The sequence below is a fragment of the Helianthus annuus genome, chromosome 9 (genome assembly GCF_002127325.2).
Source record: "Helianthus annuus cultivar XRQ/B chromosome 9, HanXRQr2.0-SUNRISE, whole genome shotgun sequence".
NCBI classification, from domain to species: Eukaryota; Viridiplantae; Streptophyta; class Magnoliopsida; order Asterales; family Asteraceae; genus Helianthus; species Helianthus annuus.
Genome location: NC_035441.2, coordinates 92,232,979 through 92,257,033, shown reverse-complemented (window position 1 = coordinate 92,257,033; position 24,055 = coordinate 92,232,979). Strand labels below are relative to the sequence as shown.

General features: G+C 37.3%; 2 protein-coding genes across 6 annotated transcripts; one reads left to right on the top strand and one right to left on the bottom strand.

Moving 5' to 3' along the window:
• Window positions 1–1,266: 1,266 nt before the first annotated feature.
• LOC110878040 lies at window positions 1,267–23,869 on the top strand. 5 transcript variants are annotated; one of them, XR_004865862.1, is made up of 2 exons: window positions 1,267–1,440; window positions 16,816–17,270. XR_004865862.1 is itself a non-coding variant. In XM_022126301.2 (2 exons), the coding sequence occupies exon 2, from the start codon at window positions 22,715–22,717 to the stop codon at window positions 23,783–23,785; it is 1,071 nt and encodes a 356-aa protein (XP_021981993.1). In that variant the 5' UTR covers window positions 1,267–1,440; window positions 22,205–22,714; the 3' UTR covers window positions 23,786–23,869. The 5 variants fall into 5 exon arrangements, 2 of the variants coding, with proteins under 2 accessions (XP_021981993.1, XP_035832741.1); XM_022126301.2 differs by lacking the exon at window positions 16,816–17,270 and adding an exon at window positions 22,205–23,869; XR_004865861.1 differs by lacking the exon at window positions 16,816–17,270 and adding an exon at window positions 1,844–2,105 and having other exon boundaries at window positions 1,273–1,440.
• LOC110878041 (caffeoylshikimate esterase-like) lies at window positions 2,642–3,945 on the bottom strand. The gene has a single exon (XM_022126302.2). The coding sequence runs from the start codon at window positions 3,853–3,855 to the stop codon at window positions 2,887–2,889; it is 969 nt and encodes a 322-aa protein (XP_021981994.1). The 5' UTR covers window positions 3,856–3,945; the 3' UTR covers window positions 2,642–2,886.
• Window positions 23,870–24,055: the final 186 nt, after the last annotated feature.

Genomic DNA, 24,055 nt, shown 5'->3' with positions numbered 1-24,055 from the left:
ATAAGTTGAAAACTAAACACATTTTTTGGGATATGTCTTAAGTAACTTTAGATAATCGTAAGGTATTTGTAGTAGAGTTCTTGTGTCTTGATTCTTGATTTATCATTTAATGGTTGTATTTGACTACTTGTATCCAATGTTTAAGGCCAACGGTGTTTCCTTTATAAAATTTGAAGTTTAATGTCCGTTTGGGTTAATTTTTACCCGTTTTTGTTCATTTTTATTTGTTTGTGTTCGTGACCAATGTTAACGAACTGTTCTCGAACACCTGAAATTCTTTAATAAACGAATATAAACATAAACTTCAGTTCGACATGTGTTCGCAAACAATTCACAAACATCTACATTTCCCTAACAAACGAACACAAAAGGGTCTCGTTGGTGTTCATTTATAGTGCTAGGACAAGCACATGGTGATACCAAATGAAAAACAAAATAAAACAATCTTCGCACATGGATTACTTCTCTTCATCAATGCATAGCCCAAGTTGTTTCATTGTACTACAAATTATTAATTAACAAGCAACTACCAACTACCTGATTTACTTCATTATTATAAGAGTAAATTGCCAAAAGCGTCCCTAAGGTTTTGGTATGTATGTCATTTTCATCAAAAATAATTTTTTTTACAATATAATCCTTCACTTTTGGGGTTTTTTGCCATTTTCATCCAAATATCTAATTTTCTTTATTTTTTTCTATTAAATATTTGGATAAATTAATGACAAAAAAATCTCAAATCTCAGGGATGATTTTGGCAAAAAAGTTAAACAATTGGATAAAAGTGGCCAAAAAATCCCAAAAGTAAATGACTATATGGTATAAAAAATATGTTTTGAATGAAAATGACAAAAATGTCCAAACCTCGGTGACAATTTTTGCAATTTACTCTTATTATAATAACTAAATATAATATAACAATTTATTAACTACGGATAACTTTAAAACTTTTGTTTTGACAACACATGTTTATGTTTTTAAATCTGAACATCATAGGTTTCCTTTTCTACAAGTTAACCACACCACCGAACCATCTCAATTAGATTATTTCATACAGTATTTTAATTTCCAATTTACTAATAAAGTTGTAATATCTTATATGTTTGAGTTAAATGTGTGTTTGGTCAATGTGGTTTGCAAAATTACAGACTTGATCTTAAGGGTTCATTAATTGCATACTTGGTCAGAGTGCTTGCTATTTTAAACTCAGGTAATGCTTAACATTGACCTTTGTTAAATTTTTCAATTATGTTTTTGTGAAATGACTAAATATTTCTGAACAATTAAAAAAATAAAAACTAAACCAAAAAGATATGGGCCAACCGCTCATCTTTTTCTCCTTCATCTCTCTCTAACCCACCACCTCCACATTCAACCCACCACACCACCTCCTCCACGCTCTTCCCTCCGTCTGCTGCTCCCGTTCTAATACCTATCAAGGTATGTAATCGATCTCTTCAGTTTCACGCCATACGCGTCTATTTAGCCCTAATTGCTTGTTGAATTCTTTTCAGTTTCAATTACATTAATTAACAGATAATCATTTTGATGTAGGTGTAGGTGTATGATGTTAATAAGTTAAAGTGCTTGATTATGAAGTGTTGATATGTTAATTACAGATTAATAGTTTACTGTAATTGCTTGTTGAGTTGTTTCGCTGTTTCAGTTCCGTTGATTAGCAGATAATGATTTTGATGTAGGTGTAGGTGTAGGTGTTTGATGTTAATAAGTTAAAGTGCTTAAAATTGAAGTGTTGATATGGTTAGTTACAAACTAGTAGTTTGTTGTAAGCCAGGAAGTGCTTATTGAGGTGTTTCTCAGCTTCAATTTCGTTTATTAGCAGATGAATAAGTCGAACCGCAGATAAGGAAGTGGTAGTGATGGTGGGTTGACGGTGGTGGAGGTGGTGGTGGTTGTGGGTTGAAGGTGGAGGTGGTGGTGATGGTTGGTTGAAGGTGGAGGTGGTGGGATAGAGAAAGATGGGGGAGAAGAAGATGAGGGTTGAGTCATATCTTTTTGTTTTGTTTTTTAATTGTTAAGGGACAATTTAGTCATTTCACAAAGATTTAACTAGAAAATTTAACAAATGTTAGTGTTAAGAACCACCCGAGTTTAAAAATTGCAACCATTGGGACCAAGCGTCTAATTAGTGAACCCTTGAGACCAAATCTGCATTCGCAAACCACATGAACCAACCTGACATTTAATTCTATTTGTTTTCAATACTCCAATTCTATAAAGTTTAAATTCATAAAATATTTTAAACATATTTAACGCGTTGGCATTTTTAGATCTCACCACCACCACCATTGGGTCTGATATACCCTAGCCACCGCCAATAAATTACCTTGTTGATACTGTAAGTTACAGTGAGTATTGGTATAGTAACGTGACCATGACAAACTAAACCAATACTGGCCAAATAGCAACAGCACCGGTATCTATTTTTATGGTCTCGATCGATGTCAATCACGTGTCAGTATCCTCTTGGGCATATCTTTCTCGGTTACTATACCAAGTGGCGGTACAGTACAATACAAACCGAACAAAGAAAGCACACCCCGGTTACTATACCAAGTGCCGGTACAGTACAATACGAACCGAACAAACAAATTAGAGACCCCGTAACGCGAAGAATCAATTCTAGTTACCCGTATTTATTGAGAAGAAGAGCCAAACCCACGCTTACTTAACTAACGAGTGTTAGTTTGACTACTGTTTGAGCTCATTTCAAGTTGTATTTTTTTGAAGGTGGAACCCACGCTTAGCTAGTAATCACACTCATTACTCAAGGATTTTAACTTGAAAAAAGATTTCTAGTTCATTACCAACTTATTACAACCCCACAATTAGCAAGCAATTACACAATTCCAAAACGGCGCCGTTCTAAGCATCCTCTCCCCTTCTTGCTCTAATCTTCAGCCACTCAACCACATCCCCAAAGACAACCTCCACGTCATCATCCGGTTCACCAATCAACTGATGCCACATCCCTGGATATATCTTCATCGTCTTATCCTTACTAGCGGCGCGTCGATACAACTCCTCCACACACGCCGGATCACAAACAATATCTTCACCACCGTGAACAATCAGAAACGGCACATCCACCTCCGTAAACCGACTCTGCACCTCCCTACAAATCCTCAACAATTCTTGCGCCGTGGAGGCGCGTGGCTTTGCCACCGACCTTCTCGGACTCGCAAACGCTAACTTCCGCTTCCACTCCACTTTAAACGAGACATCCGGTATCGATCCGCGCGTGGGCACCACGCGCCACGTCGGAATCACCATCGCTGCGAGTGACAAAAAATGTTCCAACGGCCACGGCGGTTTGTACTTGTCGCTGATTCCACACATTGCGCCGTTGAGGATAAGTCCGTCGTACGGTTTTCCTTCACGGCGGAGCGTGATTAAAATCGCGATTGCGCCACCGAGAGATTCAGAATACAGAAACGACGGAAGCGACGGCGCGTGCTTCTCACGAAACGAGTTAAAGTACGAAATACAGTCGTCAACCACCGGATTAATATCCGGAATATGATGCTGAAGACCATCAGAGAATCCGTGACCTTGATGATCGATCGCGCATACGGCGAATCCGGCTTTTGCGAGGTGAACGCATGTGAGTTGGACGAACCAGCTGGACTCGCCGGTGTAGCCGTGAACGGCGCAGATGAGGCCGGAGATTTTGGCCGGTGGAAGTGGAGTCCATGACTGTGTGAAGAGTTTGAGGCCTCTAGGGTTTGTGAAGTAGTCGGAGGAGTGAGAGACGTTGTGGCGGGAGTAGAATTGGTCCGGTGTTAGGGTTCCGAAAGGGCTGGTTTCGTTGGCTTCTGAGATTGGATGCACCATGGTTGGTTAGGGTTAGGGGGGAAGGGGTGGTGGTTGATTTATAGATGAGGATTATTGTAGGAGGGAGGCGAGAAGAGCGTTGCAACAAGACGATAATAAATGTTGGATGGAGCTGGTGATAATAAATACATTATGATGCCATACACTGTCTCGGTTAGGTTAGAAAATGAGCCTAGCTCTGCTCGGTTTTACTGACTTGTTAGCTTGACTCGGTTTAGCTTGAATTATTTTAGTGTGTTAATATGTTTTATTTTTATATGATGGTTTGTTAGCTCGACTCGGTTTAGCTTGAATTATTTTAGTGTTTAATATGTTTTATTTTTATATGAATTACTCCCTCCGTCCCATTAAAAGTGCTCTGTTTTGAATTTTCAAAATTTTTAGTTATAAACTTTGACCTTAAATAATTTTCTTTGTGTTAGATAATACTTGATGAAAGTTATATGATTTAAGTGTGTTTTTTCAAGTATTTTTGTCGGGATAATTTTTATGAAGTTTTATATAACACAAAAAATTTATAAGTATAAGTAAAACTTTATAAATAAAGACTTTGATAATTCAAAATAAGACACTTTTAGTGGGACGGAGGGAGTATATATAGTAAAAAAATATTTATTATTGTCTTTGGTTCGAGCCAAACCAAGCCGAGTCGAGCCAGAACTTAGACTTTTAGCTCGGTTTATAATCGAGCCAAGACAGAGCCGGCTCGTGAACAACCCTAAATTAACACAAGGTGTGATTTTTATTTTTAAATTTTATGTGTTATAGTACTATATTTTTATTAAAAGTGAAACTATATTTCAAATTGGACTAAGTGTTGTGACGTGGCACGACGTTATTGTTGATGTATAGAAAGAGTTAGTTTCGTGGTTATTTGAGGATTGCGGTAACGTTAAAAATGAGTGGCTTATCTTCCTGTAAAAAAAACACTGTTAATAATGTGAGAATTAGCATCAATATAGGACTAAGGTAATTTATGTTTTCGTGAGTGAGTAGTTGACAGAATTGAATGCGGTCTTCTCATTGAGACAGAGACTTGATCATCTTTTAAAAAGTAATGCTTTTAATCGTGAATCTTTGCCACAAACGAACTAGTTTGCATAACGAGATTATATTTAGTCGGCACTAGCTTATTTGTTGTACTTTTAATCGTGAATCTTTGCCACAAACGAACTAGTTTGCATAACGAGATTATATTTAGTCGGCACTAGCTTATTTGTTGTATAGTAGCATTAGGGGATCGCTAAAATGAAAACCACCTTTAGTTGTAACAACCATGGGAACCACTTTCTGGCCCTTGATCAACTATATGGATGGATGTGATTAAAAGTAGTTAATATTAATATTAAAAGTTTTTGTCTTATTATGTCTTTAATATTATTATCCAAAAGGGTATTTAAGTAAAATCACTCTATTTTGTCTTTTTATATATATTAATTTTAAATTACCTTTTTGTCCTATTCATTAATTAGTTTTTTTACTTAATTATTTTTTATTTATAAACAGAATTTTTTTTGTTAAACAATTTTTTGAAATCAAATTTCTTTTATAATTTTTTTAATTTTTAAGATTTTTACGCCCGGCCTTTTCACGCCTCGTTTTTTGACGCGCCGTTTTTTCGCCCGGCTTTTTCACGCGTCGTTTTTTTTTACGCGCCGTTTGTACGTTTTACGCCCCGGTTTTTTACGTTAACATTTTTTTTCACGCGCCGGTTTTTTACGTTAACATTATTTACGTTTTACGCACCGGTTTTTTGAGTTTTACGTCCCGGTTTTTTACGTTAACGTTTTTTTTACGTTTTACGCGCCGGTTTTTTACGTTAACGTTTTTAACGTTTTACGCGCCGGTTTTTTACGTTAACGTTATTTACGTTTTACGCGCCGGTTTTTTACGTTAACGTTTTTTTACGTTTTACGCGCCGGTTTTTTACGTTAACGTTATTTACGTTTTACGCGCCGGTTTTTTACGTTAACGTTTTTTACGTTTTACGCACCGGTTTTTTACGGTAACGTTTTTTTACGTTTTACGCTCCGGTTTTTTACGTTAACGTTATTTACGTTTTACGCGCCGGTTTTTTGCGTTTAACGCCCCGGTTTTTTACGTTAACGTTATTTACGTTTTACGCGCCGGTTTTTTATGTTAACGTTTTTTTACGTTTTACGCGCCGGTTTTTTACGGTAACGTTTTTTTACGTTTTACGCTCTGGTTTTTTATGTTAACGTTATTTACGTTTTACGCGCCGGTTTTTTGCGTTTAACGCCCCGGTTTTTTACGTTACCGTTTTTTGCGTTTTACGCGCCGGTTTTTTGCGTTTAACGCCCCGGTTTTTTACGCTACCGTTTTCTTTTACGTTTTACGCGCCGGTTTTTTTACGTTAACGTTTTTTACGTTTTACGCGCCGGTTTTTTTACGTTTTACGTTTTACTTAAAACATTATAAGTTTTACGTTAAAATTTTTACATTTTACGTTTTTACGTAAAAAGTTTTACGTTTTACGTAAAAAGTTTTACGTTTTACGTTTGGCGTAAAACTTTTTACGTTTTACGTAAAACTTTTTATGTTTTACGTTTTAAGTAAAAAAGTTTACGGTTTACTTTAAAAAGTTTACGGTTTAATTTTTTTTTCTTTTACAAAAACTTTTTTGCACAAAAACGAACGCACCCAAAAAATCGTTACCCGGTAGGTGTCTCAGATAATTTGTGAAGGGGTAAGGTCCCAAAAACCTCATAAAAAGGATTCGAGACCATACCACCAACTGGCCTTTCAACCTTTTAACCTTGCGCGACCGCGCATTGGTCTTACAGAAAGGAGGAAGAAATCAACAAGCGATAGTCGCGCGCCCAAAGGAAAGCATAAAATCCTTGCGCCGCCTTCCATTTAGCAAGGGTTAAAACCCTGAGATCAATACTCCTGCCCAAATATCCAAACTTGGATATCATTTTATCCAGACTTGGGATTTTATCAGCTGTGTACACACAATAAGGTGTCACACCAGATTACATCAGTAATCTTCTAGAAAGAATATAATCGTGCACCACTCAGACGGTTATAACCGTCTGGACACGTGTCATTATCACATACATTCATGAAATCACAACGATAGCATGTAATTGGAGAATGATCTCCGCATAAGTCACTTTCCACGTGGCAAATCCCCAACCATAGATCAAGTCACGATCCGTGTGCATTCACATCGGATCAAGGCAACTTGACGTGGAGTTAAAAGAACTTAACGGAAGGAAATGTAACCGCTACGACGTTAGCATCTTCCGTTATCTTTTCAATAACAGATTTTCCCTCCTAAACTCCCGGTTATAAATAGGAGAACTATTCAGGTATAAACTCAGATCACATTCACTTCTCAAATACTTTATCTTCTCCATTACCAATACTTATTCTCACACCGGAGTCGGGTCAAGGAGAGAACCCTCTTCTACCCTTGACGAGGCTAACGGTGCTCTGTTTTGCAGAATCACCGGAGAAGAAGCTCGGTAGCAACTGAATCAATCGAGAGAGAACTAACCCTTTATGCGGATTCAAACCCCCTAGATACTTCGGTTCCGACCATTTATCTAGTGTTTCTTCATTGGCGCCCACCGTTTTCTCAGTTTTTCTAGTTTCTACCTCGTTTCGGTTCAGTTCATTCCATTTTTTCTGTTTTTGCACATGGCAGAAAATTCATCTTCTCACCGACAACTCGGTCCTCGACCAAATGTCGGAAACAAATTACCAGTAGAAGGGATGGTAGAAGAAGCCTCAGACGATAATGAGGTTCAATCTAATGGAGCAAATGACCCTGTCACCCCAGGGATATTTCCTACAGATCCCGCTCAATCAATTTTACCACCGGGAGAAACTCCGATATCATGGTATGTCCGGTCACAAGGGGCATTAAATGCAGTATACACACAGTTGTGTGCTCAAACTGCTCCCGTAACACAATCACGAAGGCCGGGATCTAGGGCCCATGCTTCCCAGCGAGAAGAATCAACTTATGATGGTACAAGCGGCTACCAGAGGCAACACCATGAATCACACCCTCGTCAAAGGCAATCGGTTCATGATAGGTTGGGTTCCCAATGGGATGCTCACACCGATGAATCAGATCAAACATATCGTTTGAGTGCAAACACTAGCGTATTCAACAGACTACACCCAAACTCTAACAAATCCAGGCCTCGAGCGGTTTACAACCCTGAGGCAGAGCATAATTATGACTTAGTTTACCGCCCTGCAGAAGCAGCGGAAAACTCAAAGTTTATACTGGAGATAGCTCTGGCTCCATTGGAGAGGGCAAAATTACCATCTAACGTCGGGAAATTCAATGGGTTAACTGACCCCGATGATCATCTGAGAGTCTTCACTAGTGCAGGGTTGGTTGGCGGTTGGACTCTTCCGCTTTGGTGTCATTTGTTTGTTCAAACATTAACTGGCCCAGCGCGAATCTGGTTTGATAACCTACCGACGGGGCAAATCGAGTCATGGAAAGACCTGCGCCAAAAATTCTTAACACACTTCAGCCAGCAAAGGCGTTCCATGCGGGATACATCCGATGTCATGAACATATGGCGTCGGGATGACGAGAATCTGGAGGACTTTATCACCAGATATAATAAGGAAGTGTTGGAGATCGGTGGTGTTCACGAACAACTAATCCGTGCTCAGTTTAAGTACGCGGTCAGATGTGACGACATGGTCAAAGTATTATCCGGAACAGAGGGCCTTCCCAAGAGTTGGGAAAAGATAATGGCGGCGGCCAAGGTTTATGTGCAGACGGAGAAAAACCTTACTACAAACAGGCCACCACCACCACACAACAGGCCCACAAGATTTAAGCGCAATGGGCGAGAGAAGGTTCAAAAAATCATGGCGCGAGTCATCCGGAAGTCGTTCCTCTGAAGATGCTCGCACAACAATTAACAAACTCTCTGCTCAAAGAGAAAACAAGCATGAAAATAGGGAAAGGCAGTGGACCCCCCTAACAAAGTCCCCGGCAGAGGTTCTGAGTACTGAGGATTATCAGTTCAAACCACCAATTCCGATGAAGAGTAAACGTGGTCAAGACCTGGCGCAGTACTGCGAATATCATAAGGACACTGGGCACACCACAAACAACTGCATATCCTTGCGCACAGAAATAGAAAAAGCCCTCAAAAATGGGGAGTTTACGCATCTACTCCAGAATATGCGCAAGGAGATTAAGCAGATTACCCGGGGAGAAGAGACCTCCAGCAAACGGGCAAAGACTTAAGGGACTCTGTAGAGTTCCCCGCAAGAAAAAACATCAAATATGGTGAAACTATCAGGGAGTAAGTTAAGTTCCATCTAATTATTAAAGACTTTGTAACGCCTCTGAGCTTTATCCATGAATAAAATTACAAAGTTTCTATTATTTTTTACAAAATGCATGCAATTTCTTTTTAGTAAGCGCAAAAACATTATGGTAGTAAAAAATAAGCTCCATGCGCGGTCAGTGGTCACATCACAAACGACCATAAAATTCACACATGAGCTTCATACCAACTTCATTCGCCTTACTCAAGTAAAAGCAATTGTACTCATGCAAAATATTGTAAAGTCATTTAAACAAATAGAAACATATTACCTTCAGCGTACAAATACGCCCTGAAAAGATTCAAACACAGCAGTATTTCGAATTTTTGCGCAACAGCACAACAAAACAAGGATTTACATCCCACGAAAAACAAATTGTTCAAAACAATTACATCCTACACTAAATCTTCACCCTCATCCGGAAAGATTTCCTTAAGCTGCGCTACGTGATCATCCGATTGCAGCGCCACATTTATCAACTCCATGATTGGAAGTTGCAAGTTATTAAACTCTGTCTTCATGGAAGCAAGCGCAGCGGCAGTATTCACGCCAAAAGTAGCAGCCTTGCTATCATCCCAGCTAACCTTCAGCGCGTCATTCACATGATGGGAACATTCTGCGTAACCTTGCGCATACCCATCCCGCCGTCCAGCAACCACCAATTCAGCAACAGTTTTATCCAGTTCTTTAGAGTTTAATACAGATTCAGCAACCTATGAAATCAAGCGAAATTGGTAAAAAAAGAGCAAAGCAAGCGTATACATGATTTCACAATAAAAAAAGGAAAGGAACTTACACAAGCAATTCTGTGATCTTTCAACCAGGCCATATCATTCTTTAAAGGCTCTAGCTCGCTTTCCGCTGTGACCCGCGCCGTTTCTGAATTTTCCAGTTTTTCTTCAACCTCAGTCAAACGGCGGGAGGTTTCAGTATAGTCGGAACGCGCAAGCTCCAGGTCTTTCTTCAGTTGTTCCTGGTCAGAAACCAAAGCAGTAAGTTCCTCTAGTTCTTTATCTCTAATGGCAAGAGTGGTTAAAGCTTGTACCTCCCGTTGCTCACTCCGTTCCCTATGAGAACGCGCCTCCGCCAGCGCAGCCTCTGCATCCGCTTTCTCCTTCTTCAATCTTTCAACCTCCGCATCTTGATTCTTCAGCTTTTCAACATCAGCCTTGAGGTTACTAATAATGGTGCGAAGGTTTGCTTTCTCAGCATTATCTTTTTCGCAAATCTTCCTCCAATTCTTACGTTCCTCGGAAAGGAGAGCAGCTTCAGCTTCTGCCTTTCTTTTCCAACCAGCAATAGACCATTCCTCAGTCTTGCGCTCAGCCTCGAACATGGCTTGATCATCTTTTAATTTAGCCATCAATTGAGCCAGACGTCTCTCATCGCTGGAAAATTTCTTCTGAGCCGCCACAAAAGATTTCTGCTCTTTATGCATACTATACCACTCACGAACAATACGGTGGGTGGTAGAGACATGAGAAGCAGTCTCAGCAACATAAGACTGGTAGGCCTGCTCATAAGACCGGTCTTCCTGAAATTTGATCTCCCCAGGTGGAAGTATTCCCTGCAACCAATCTTGGCACACATGCCAGTCCGCGAAAGTATCCCCCTTCTTCAAATTCCAAACGGGGGCGTGAAGGTCAGCAACATCCTTCTCTGAATAGGTCCAGTAGTAATAATCTCCCAAAGTTTCCTCTGGGCGGATGGGAGATTATTTACTAACACCGGCAGACGAATCTTGCTCTTCAACCGTCGCCCTCTCAGCATGCTCCGGCATAGTGTCTGAAGGAGAAGGAGTAGGAGTTTTCTCAGTTGCCCCTCCCCCTGGTCTTGAGCAATCACCTCAGGGGCCGAAGGATTATCAGCATCATTCACCATACCTAGGCCAGCATCAGCAGGCCTCTCAGTTTCAACAGTCTTCTCTACATCATCATCTGCACCCTCTGTAGGGTTCAACTGGTCAGCCGCAGAAGCATGCGGAGGGGTAGAAGGAAGTTCTTCATTCACCACGGATCGCAAGTTCGTGGGAATTGGAGCAACAGGAGCTGCTGTAAAAATAAAAATCCGTAAGGATCTAATCCATAAAAAGGAAATAAGGGAAGATGCTACTTACCAGGAACATATTCCGTAACAAAAGCATCAAGATTCCCTCTTCGGGTAATTTTCTTTTTCTGAACCTTCTTAGGAGGTTGACCCTCCGCGTCAGTATCAGTTTGTTTTCTCTTGCTTGCTCCCCTTTGCACCAAATGCTCAGGGCTAGATTCCAAATCAATCAGATCATCTGGGTTGGATGGAGGGATATCAGCAGAATCTTTCGGTTCTGGTTTAGGTCGCCTAATAGTAACTGCAGGCGCAAGACCCTCCAAAGTATCAAAACCACCACATAATCACACTTGTCAGAAGAATGGCGCATACCTTTCTTCTCCCCAACATTCTTAGCTTTAGAAGATTGAGTCTTCTCAGCATCACTCTTTTTTGGCGCAATATTACTAGTTGTCGCACGTCTTTTCTTCTCAGGGCCTATGCCCAAACTTGACAACTCACCTATAAAGCGCAAAGAGCAATTCACTCAAACGTGCAAACAACAAGAAAAAACAAACAGTATGCACAATCTTACCCGCACCAACAGCAGGCTGTTCAGCCAAATCCGCGTCCCGCGGAAGAGCAAAATTCCTCGCAATACGATGGTACCAAAGCTCTTCATCAGGCTTTTTCTTAATGGTACCCATCTTTCCCCCTTCTCTCTTATATGCAACAACATACAACGAAAAAACTGCAAGAAAAGGGGAACATGCTCAAAAAAAAATAATAATAATAATAATAAAGAACAGGGGAACATGCTCAAATCATACCATGGCCTCCCTCTGTATACACAGGCTTGTCGTCCCGGTCCATCCTCCAGTTCAAACTCATACCAGCTCCAACAAGGGCTTTTTCCGGCAAAATAATGTTAGGAATTTCCTTCAAATATTGGTACCAAGTTTCATCAGAAGGGGTCCGGAGCGTTTCAACAGGAACATCTTCCTTTCCCCTTAAAACCATTCTTACCGGAATCACTCCGGCCTTAATAAAGAAGAATTTTTGCTTCCAACCATGGAAAGATTTTGGGGGATGAAGCAAAATTTTCTTTGCAGTGGCTCTCTGAACAAATGAATAGAACCCTTGGGTACAATGCATTTGATAAAAAACCCTAAATCGAGGAACGGTTGGCTCAATATGCATGGTCCGACACACAAACTCAAAATGTCGGACCCTAACCATGCCAATAGGATGCAGTTGAGAAAGATGAATACTGTAAAACTCAAGAATTTCAAGAAAAAACTTTGTTACAGGCAAACGAAAGTTGCCATCACAGAAAAAATCCCAAAAGAGGGTAATATACCCGGCCGGAGCGTCTGCTGTCATCTGCCCCTCTTCAGGGAACAGAGCACCCCAGCTCTCTGGAAATTTGAAATTCTGAACTAAACCGTCAAAAGACGCTCTCGACCACTTCAACGGTGGAAGTTCAGTTGACATCTCTTCAGCAAGACCTTCTTGATGTTCTCCGGTTGACATGAGAAGGAGAATAGGGGATTTTCAATTAAAGAAAGGAAGGGGAAAAGTTTTCAACAAAACAATGATGGCACTAAGAGGTTACCCAAACGTTATATACTTATCGCAATAAATAGCTTCGGTAACCGTCACAGCGATTTTTCCGAGTATCACAGTTCCCCAAAACAGCAGAAAAAGTACACACGCGTCTGCACGCGCGCGTGAAAAACACGAATAGCAGCTCATACCTGACAGTGTCAGCCTGTTCTACAGTCCTAACTGTACCATCCCCTAAAGTCAAAAGATTTCCAAAATCTTCAAAACAAAATTAAAATCTTCTCACAGAAGATTTCTTATTTTTTCGCGCCCAAAAGACATTTCTCTCTCCTAAGTCCAGTGCTCCACTTATTTGCATAAGTACAACACTAGACTGGGGGGACTTGAAGGGGTAAGGTCCCAAAAACCTCATAAAAAGGATTCGAGACCATACCACCAACTGGCCGTTCAACCTTTTAACCTTGCGCGACGGCGCATTGGTCTTACAGAAAGGAGGAAGAAATCAACAAGCGATAGTCGCGTGCCCAAAGGAAAGCATAAAATCCTTGCGCCGCCTTCCATTTAGCAAGGGTTAAAACCCTGAGATCAATACTCCCGCCCAAATATCCAAACTTGGATATCATTTTACCCAGACTTGGGATTTTATCAGCTGTGTACACACAATAAGGTGTCACACCAGATTACAGCAGTAATCTTCTAGAAAGAATATGATCGTGCACCACTCAGACGGTTATAACCGTCTGGACACGTGTCATTATCACATACGTTCATGAAATCACAACGATAACATGTAATTGGAGAATGATCTCCACATAAGTCACTTTCCACGTGGCAAATCCCCAACCATAGATCAAGTCACGATCCGTGTGCATTCACATCGGATCAAGGCAACTTGACGTGGAGTTAAAAGAACTTAACGGAAGGAAATGTAACCGCTACGATGTTAGCATCTTCCGTTATCTTTTCAATAACAGATTTTCCCTCCCAAACTCCCGGTTATAAATAGGAGAACTATTCAGGTATAAACTCAGATCACATTCACTTCTCAAATACTTTATCTTCTCCATTACCAATACTTATTCTCACACCGGAGTCGGGTCAAGGAGAGAACCCTCTTCTCCCCTTGACGAGGCTAACGATGCTCTGTTTTGCAGAATCACTGGAGAAGAAGCTCGGTAGCAACTGAATCAATCGAGAGAGAACTAACCCTTTATGCAGATTCAAACCCCCTAGATACTTCGGTTCCGACCATTTATCTAGTGTTTCTTCAGTTTGCTATCATCATCGACGCCTCAAAAAAAATATAAAAAACCCAACAAAACAAAAATAAAAAAGAACGAGGGGATTCTGGAAAAAAAAAGTTTTGGCTCAGATTTTCCGAACATCAGAGGCTGCAAAGTGGGGTTGCGGGTTCAAAAACCTACCCTCCACCATCCTTGCCGCGCCATCGTCCTTTTTTTTGCATCATCACCGCCGATTCCAAAAGCCACCAGATTCAACATGAACAACATTCAAACCCCAGATTCAACATGAACAAACATTCAAAAACAGAATATCATTCAAACGCATATTCAAAAGGATCAAAACAAGGTCCCAATAACATCATGAATACCCAGATTCAAACATGAACAACATTCAAGCCCAGATTCAACAGAATCAAACCAAAAAGTCAAACCCCCAAGATTCAAAACCATATTCAACAGAGTCAAACCTGCAGCAAAAACACAAAAGATTCAACAGATTCAAACATTTCAAAAGCACCCATGAACATCATTAAACCGCTTCAACAGTCTTGCTAAGATTCAAAGATTCAATAGATTCAAAAAGCACCAGATTCATTAAAATCAAACCCCACAAAAAACACTTACCAAACAAACACATGAACATCATCATAAAAACAAACCATCAAGAAAAGTCAAAAACACAAAGGTGAAATTACCAGATTCAACGGAATCAACCATCAACAAGTGGTGACAAAATGTCAAGAAGTACAGATCTACGAAGAACTAACCACCACCATCACCGATCTCTGCACAAAAACCCCCACCGGTTTCCCCACAAACCACCACCGCCCTTCCGGCTCTGCACAACTCCCACCAAACCCCCGCCCCACCACCGCGTTCAGCCTCTATTTGGGGCCATCGGCATCAACTTGTCGGTAGGGGACCAGGACCTCCGCCGCTCACGGCGGCGCTGCTCATTTGCCTCTACATCGCCGGTGGTGGTGGTGGTTCTTCAACGTGTAACGGGGATGGGGGGTTGTGGTTGCGATGTGGCGGTGGGTGTGAGGTTGGGCTGGATGTCATCGAAAGAGAGATGGGATGATGTTTGCTTTTGACATTCAAAATGAGGATGAAGATGAAGGAAGTTCTTCATCAGACTTTCTTTTTGACATTCAAAAAATGAGAAATGAGGAGAGAGAGAGAGACAAAAGTGAGGATTAAATAGAATGTGACATTTTAGAAAAAGCTGGATAGTATTTAATGAGGAGAGATGAAGGATATGACAATTGGGGTAAATGACCAAATTACCCTTTCTGTTGTCAAAACCTGATTGGTGGAGACGGGTTCTCATGGTTCTTACAACTAGGAGTGGTTTTCATTTTAGCGGCTCCCTAGTAGCATTATTTGCATAATTATATATATATATATATATATATATATATATATATATATATATATATATATATATATATATATATATATAATATATAATAAAAGAAACCTGTTTTGGGACACTTGTCATTCTCTCATTTAATTGATTAAAATTATTAATAATACTACTAATAATAATATTTAATCTAAATTAATACAAATTTTTATTATTAATAATATTTAATTAAATCTAAAATCTAATTTTTTTACAAAATTTATTTTATTTTATTTATATATAAAATACTGGCCGAGTTACATCAATATCGCAGGTAAGCGAGCAACAAGTTGCGCCGCTACCCCTTTCTGAATAACAAACCCTAGCCTATTAAAGACAAACCCCTGGCCCCCTGTTGATGAGCAACTGCGGAGGGAAACATGCTTGTGTGGATCTCACAGGAGTCTCCCCCTTAGCTGGTTTAAGGAAAAGCGGGTTTGTAGCAGGACAGGCTATAAGGAAAGCGGAATCTAAAAAGGTGGATAATATTTAATATTTAATCAAATCTAATAAGAATTCATACGAATTTATTATTATTATTATTATTATTATTATTATTATTATTATTATTATGTTTTAAAATAAGTCGTATAGTTCTTATTAGTAGATGGATTATTGAATTAGATAAAGATTAGGAATTAGAGTTTTATATCAAATAAAGTACTTTGGAGCAAGTTATATGCAGTACAATTATATATTAGATTTTATTATAAATAGAGGTTGAGGTGGTAATGTATCTATACTTTATTATATAATAAAAGAAACCTGTTTTTGGACACTTGTCATAATCTCATTTAATTGATTACAATTATTAAGAGTGAATTTCAATAATTGTCCTTTATCTTTATACTCATTTTCAGGCGCTGTCCTTTATGTTTAAAATTGACGAGTCTTGTACTTTATGTTTTCAAATCATACACGTTTTGTCCTTTAGCCCTAACCAAGTTAGATTTTTCTGTCAAAACTGGTCATGTGTAATGCACATGAGGGTAAAATTGTCTTTTCACCATATTATTTAAAAATACATATAAAAGAAAAAAAATATTATATATCATAACAAAAACCCTCTTCTTCCCCAAATCAATCTCATTTTAAAACCTTAATTTCTCTCCAACAACATGTAACATGACTGCCATATCTTGAATTCATGACTGCCTGTACAACTCGTGATTCCTCCAATTCAACAAACTATGGTGAGCTGTTGATCATGGGGTACATGTATATGTTAAGAAGAAATGGTCAGAGTTTTGGATCTTACTCCACATACACACTTCCTTTGTACAGTATATTGTTAGCTACTAAAGAACACAGATGCTAATTAATTTGTTCATCATTTTATTTCACTTCTTGATTGTATAGAGTTTTGATTTCAAAGAATATTAACAGTATCTTATCAACATTGGAGTATTGGTTTCAAAGAATATTAACAGCTCGGAGTAAAATTAGGCTTGCAGTCACCATTTGGAGTATTGGGATCAACCAATGAGAATCCTTGTGGGTATTCACATTTTGGTCTATTGTTATCAAGAATGCAAACACCGTTTAGCCCACAAGCTTTGCTATCTGTACTCCTACATATGTCTTCTGGCACAAACCATGTAATTTCCGAGCTTGTAGCCTCCGTGGAATTCTTGGGGTAGAAGTATTGAGTAAAAACCCCATCGGAATCAAGAGTAACTCAATGAATTCAAGATCTGGCAGTCATGAATTCAACATCTGGCAGTCATGTTGCAGGTTGTTAGAGAGAAATTAGGGTTTTGAAATGGGATTTATTTGGGGAAGAAGAGGGTTTTTGTTATGATATATAATATTTTTTTCTTTTATATGTATTTTTAAATAATAGGGTGAAAAGACAATTTTACCCTCATGTGCATTGCACATGACCAGATTTGACAGAAAACTTTAACTGGGTTAGGGCTAAAGGACAAAACGTGTATGATTTGAAAACATAAAGTACAAAACTCGTCAATTTTAAACATAAAGGACAGCGCCTGAAAATGAGTATAAAGATAAAGGACAATTCTTGAAATTCACTCAATTATTAATAATACTAATAATAATAAAAATATTTAATCTAAATTAATATAAATTTTTATTATTAATAATATTTAATCAAATCTAAAATCTAATCTAACACAAATTTTTATTATCAATAATATTTAATCAAATCTAATAAGAATTCATACGAATTCCAAAGGTTATATTAACTTGCAAATAATTAAAAAAAAATCCACTTAACATCACAAATGTTTCTGTTAAATTCGATTAATTAATTTGTTCAACAATCACTATTATCTTTATCATTCAGTACGGTTAACCGATTTATCATCATACAACCTTCCACCTATTCAATCATATGATTTTTCAATCTTATATTAACTAAATAAATAATGATTAATATTCAATCTTATCCTACTTTAAATATAAAAAAATCCGTTAGTTCAGATTAATATTCAATCTTATCCTACTTTAAATATAAAAAAATCCATTAGTTTTTTTAAATATATTTTTTTTTATTATTTGGTATATAAAATCATATTTATTCAACACATGTAATACACGGGGGTTTTTAAAAATATAACTTTTTTTATTATTTTGTAAACAATATTATATTTATTCAACCCGTGTAATACAATATGGTTTTAAAGATATATTTTTTTTATTATTTGGTATATAGTATTACATTTATTCAACCCGTACAATACATATGGTTCTTATAGATATAACTTATTTTATTATTTAATATATAAAATTACATTTTTTCAACCCGTGCAATAAAGGAGGCTTTTAAAAAGATAATATTTTATTATTTGGTATATAAAATTCATTTATTCAACCCGTGTAGTACACAGGGTTATAACCTAAAATATATATATATATATATATATATATATATATATATATAGGGGAAGGGGGTAAGATCAAATAAAAAGTTTATTTTGCCTAAGTAGGATGAGAAGTAATCTTAACCATCCATTTTTCAAATCAATGGTTAAGATACAAGTGTAGGAGAAAGGAGGAGTGGAAGGGTATCTTAAGAAAATCCTATTTATGGACTTTGTCTCTCCACATGCAAGGCACATGCATATTCCACCCCCATTTTTTAAACGTTCATAACTTTTTTATATGACATTATTTTTTCATAAAAATTTCACCGTAAAATCGAGCTTTTTTTATCTTTAATTTGAGTACCATATTGCTATATAAAATATGAAGACTAAAAAAACCCACTAAAATGTGTTGTATTTCTATGTTGTATAACAATTTTTGTACTGAATTTTTATACTATATTTTTGTGCTGAATTTTTTGTCTTAAATTTTTTTTTCTCTATTTTTGTGCTGGATTTTCTTTTACTACATTTTTTTGCTGAATTTTTTCGTGCTATATTTTTTGTACTAGATTTTTTTGTGCTATATTTTTTTGTGCTAGATTTTTTTGTGCTACATTTTTTGTGCTATATTTTTTGTACTAGATTTTTTGTGCTATATTTTTTTGTACTAGATTTTTTGTGTTAGATTTTTTTGTACTACATTCTTTGGTTGTATTAAAAAAAAAACAAAATGGTTGTCACATGTCATTTTCACTCCTATTTAATAGGTCCAAAATGCCCTTCATTCCTATTTATTAGGAATGCCACATGTCATCATCACAATCCTTCTTAGGCTACTTAGGCAAAATCTACTTTTTTGTGGATCCTTCCCGTAGGGGAACGTTCATTTGAGAAGAAATTTAATATGAGAAGAAAAAGAAGAAATGACATAATAGTAAAATATTAAATAGCTTATAACTCCTTTCATTAATTATGTTAGCTCTCATTAATAAAGCAAAAAACATTTTATCCTACACATTTCAAAATTTATCCTACATATATCTTACACTTACCGAAATTTACCCTACGCATAGCTAAATTTATCATATACATTTAAGAAATTATCCTACACATACTAAAATTTATCCTACACATGTCAAAAATTTTCCTTTATCCTAAATTATTTTATCTTGAAAAGGTACATTTAAAAGTATGTTACAATTTTAATTAGTTAGCTAATTAATTACAATTAGAAATTTACCTATATGCCCTTATTAATAACATTAAATACACATATTAAATGAACTAAAATGGAGTATTTCTATTGGTTTAAAACTTATTCTTTTTATTCTTACAAAATTTTTCTTCTCATTTGAACTCTCCACTGTGTGTGTATATATATATATATATATATATATATATATATATAGGGAGGGGCTCATGCGAGAACCACCCTTATTGTGAGAACCTTGAGAACCAATGTGAACACAACCTAAAATAGCTAAAAATAACCTAAAAAAACTAACCCCCACCCCCCCCCTCAAACCCCCCCCCCCAAGCTAACCCCCCCCCTAAAGCTAAATGCCCTAAAAACCTTCCCCCCAAAAACCTAACCCCCCCCCCCCCCAGCTAAAATGCTAAAAAATAAACCCCCAAAAAACCTAAAAAAATCTAAAAAAAAATCTAATTTTTTTTTAATATTTTTTATGCTCAAATCGTTACTTTTAGTGGCCAAATTTTTTTTAAAAAAAAAAAAAAATATTTTGGCTTCGAAAAGTAGCGATTTTTATATAAAAAATATTAAAAAAAAATTTGTGTGATTTTTAGCTATTTTTGGTGTGTTCACATTGGTTCTCGCGGTTCTCACAATAAGAGGTGGTTCTCGCATGATCTTCTCCCTATATATATATATATATATATAGGGAGCCGCTAGAATGAGAACCACCCGAGTTGTAAGAACCGCGAGAACTACACCCCACGGAGCGCCGTTCGCCATGATTTTTTTTACAAGTAGATGTGTCTATTATAAACACAGCTGTAAAAAATCATGGCGAACGGCGCTCCGTGGGGTGTAGTTTTTTACCCCACAAGTTTGGTGAAAAAAAAAGAAAAAAGAAAAAAAATTAAAAAACACCAAACTTGTGGTGTAAAAAACTACACCCCACGGAGCGCCGTTCGCCATGATTTTTTACGGCTGTGTTTATAATACACACATCTACTTGTAAAAAAAAATCATGGCGAACGGCGCTCCGTGGGGTGTAGTTCTCGCGGTTCTTACAACTCGGGGTGGTTCTTATTCTAGCAGCCCCCTATATATATATATAGGGAGGGGCTCATGCGAGAACCACCCTTATTGTGAGAACCTTGAGAACCAATGTGAACACAACCTAAAATAGCTAAAAAAACCTAAAAAAACCTAAAAAACCCTAACCCCCACCCCCCCAAAACCTAAACCTCCCCACCCAAAAAAAACCTAACCCCCCCCCCCAAAAAAAAAAAAAAAAAAAAACCTAAACCCCCCTCCCCCACCCCCCAAAAACCTAAACCCCCCAAAGCTAAAATGCTAAAAACTAAACCCCCAAAAAATCTAAAAAAATCTAAAAAAAATCTAAAAAAATCAAAAAAAATCTAAAAATTTTTTTTTGAATTTTTTTTTGAATTTTTTATGTTAAAATCGCTACTTTTAGAAGCCAAAAAAATTTTTTTTTTGGCTTCGAAAAGTAGCGATTTTTTATAAAAAATATTAAAAAATTCAAAAATTTTTTTTTTGTGTGATTTTTAGCTATTTTTAGGCATTTTTGGTGTGTTCACATTGGTTCTCGCGGTTCTCACAATAAGAGGTGGTTTTCGCATGATCTTCTCCCTATATATATATATATGCCGGTTATCATACAATATGCGTAATCGTACATTATGTACGCTATAACCACAACCGTCAGATCATCTCATTTAAACCCCCTGCTTAACTATTAAATTAATCAAATTAAAATATATATATGAAACCGCCAAGGTTAAAATCGTCCATTACGAAATCAAAAACCCCTGATAATCAGCAAAAAAAAACTCACAATCGATCTATTCTTATTCAAAATCGTATTCGAAAATCCAACAAGTAATCAAAAATCGATCTATTCTTATTCACCAACTCCTTCTGCGATTTCATTATCTGCTGATTTTGTAAGTTCAGGCAAACAACAAATCGATAAACCGTCTATCGAAGAAGATGATGCAGGATGAAAATTATAAAAATATGCGAAATACATATAAAACGTGCGAAAAAACATTGCAGATAAAAAGAAAGGTTGTGTTTTCGTAAAGTGTGCGAAATCGCATATTATAACATGCGATTTAAAAAAAAAGAAATAATGTTTAAAATGTCTTATAGTGTGCGAATTCATGACTTATACACATGCGATTTCAAGAAAGTTAATAATGTTTGATCATCTCTTATAGTTTGCGAATTCATGATTTATACACATGCGATATCAACAAAAAAGTTAATAATGTTTAAGATTTCTTATAGTTTGCGAATTCGTTTTCGAATCATATGCGATTTTGAAAAAAAAATGCTGCTAATACTTTCCTGTAAATTTGTCATAAAATGCAAAAAAAAAAATATGAATTAATAACTAAAATAAATAAAAATTAACTATTTTATATAAAAATGAATTTATTACCGATGTGACTGTAATATGACATGTAATGATCAATTTTACCATAAATACTACTGAACTTACCACCCTACCTACTTAATAAATTAACTATTTTAATATAAAAAACCTAGATATAACTACCTTCCATATTAAGACACAGAACACGAAAAAACACACAACAGACCAACAAAAATGGCATCTGAAGATTCAGAAAAAATAAAAAACATTGCAATAAAAGAACTATTGTCAACTCGCACGTTGACAGAAATAAGCACCAATGTCACCTCTTCTCATCTGATTCTTGATGTGCAGGGGAAGATTCTTGAAGAAATCAAGAAAAACCAAGAAATGTGGGAGAGACTGCTTGAAGAACCACCATCAAGCGAACAATAGCGGGTTCCTAAGCTCTCTCTCCTGGGCGATTTTCTTGATTCATCATGAAACCCTAATTTTCTTTGAGATTCATTTGTATAACAGTATGTGATTAGAGGTTGTTTATCAATTCTCAATAACGAACTAGTTAGCAATAGTAATCAACCTGAAATCAGGGTTTTTTTCGTTTTCTGCTTCATCGCCACCATAGTTGCCGTCTTGAGATCCTGACATATTAATCTGGTTGATATTGGTCGCGATTAACTGTGATTAATTTAGCTAGATTGATTCTCTGGGTTAATTTGTTAAGGATTGATTTTCGGCTCTAGGGTTTCAGGATTAGGGTTTTATTTTCTGTCTCTGGTTCTTCGTATTCTGGGCTTTTGGACGTGTCTGGGTGTGTATGCTGGTTTCTGTTACGTTGTTTTAGAGAGAGTTGTATTTCTTTCAATGATTGATCGTGATTTTAAAGGGAATAACATCCCACCGGATTTGGTGAATCGAGGTTTGGGCGATCAGGATGGTTATCCTTTTTCTCCGACGGCTACGGACGGCCTGAATGATTTGGCATCTCAAGAGTTAGGGTCTACTCCGAAATCAATCCCCGTTCGAGGTATTGGTCTCCGCGTGACTAACATTGAAGGTAAACCTTTGTTGCCGAGGAGAGGTATGTATTTTTCTGATAATGTTTCGGTCATTGATGGGCTTGCTGCTTTGTCCAAGCCGGTTAATATTGAAAGTGTGGAGAAGGTGAATGTTCCTGCTCAGGGTGCCAGTAGTCAGGGTATAAGTAGTCAGCAAGGTCCTGGTAATGTAGTAAAACCTGCATCATATGCTGATTCTTTTAGAGGAACTAATGCGATGAAGGTGAATTTTCGTTCTTTAGCGACTGATGAGAAACAAGATGGGTGTGATGTTGTCCTTTCTAGGGATTCGGTCAGAGTTGTGCATGATAAGCTTCCGAACACATTGTATGGGTATTTTCTGGGGGATCGGGTTGCATATCCCGTGGTGGATTATTATGTTAGGAATAATTGGAAGCGGTTTGGACTGCAAAAATCAATGATGAATGCTAACGGTTTCTTCTTCTTTAAGTTTGCGGATCAAGCAGGTATGCAAAAAGTTCTTACTAAGGGGCCATGGATTATTCGGTCACAACCTTTGTTCTTAGAAGTTTGGTCGCCGTCGATAAAGCTTGAGAAGAGAGAAGTGAAAAAGGTTCAGGTTTGGGTTAAGTTTCATGAGGTTCCTCTAGCGGCATATACGGAGGATGGGTTAAGTTTAATTGCAACAACTATTGGCGAGCCAAAAGCTTTGGATTCGTTTACCACCTCAATGTGTGTTGATATGTGGGGTAGGAGTAGTTTTGCTCGTGCTCTGGTTGAAATTTCAGCTGATACCGATCTCAAGGAGGAGCTAACTATTGCGGTCCCTTGTCTTGATGGGGATGGTGTCACGGCCCCGACCCGGTTTGACCCGTTTCAGGAGCCGCGGAACAGAAATCCCGTGATATCTATTTAATTGATTTTTGCAGCGGAAGTTTATCATTAGGATCTTTTTAAAGCTAAAACTTTTCCTGACTATTTTATTTCACAACTCGGGATATAAACCCGGTAATTTACAATAACATGATTTCACTGAGAAATCTTTATTTTTACAAAACATATTTATTTATTTTATAATGAGCCACTTTCTTAAGCTTGAAATGCTCCCCAGCATTTTTCCTGAATTACAATAGATCACCTGAAACATATTTGAAAAAGATTTTGTCAGCGGGAAATACTGAGTGAA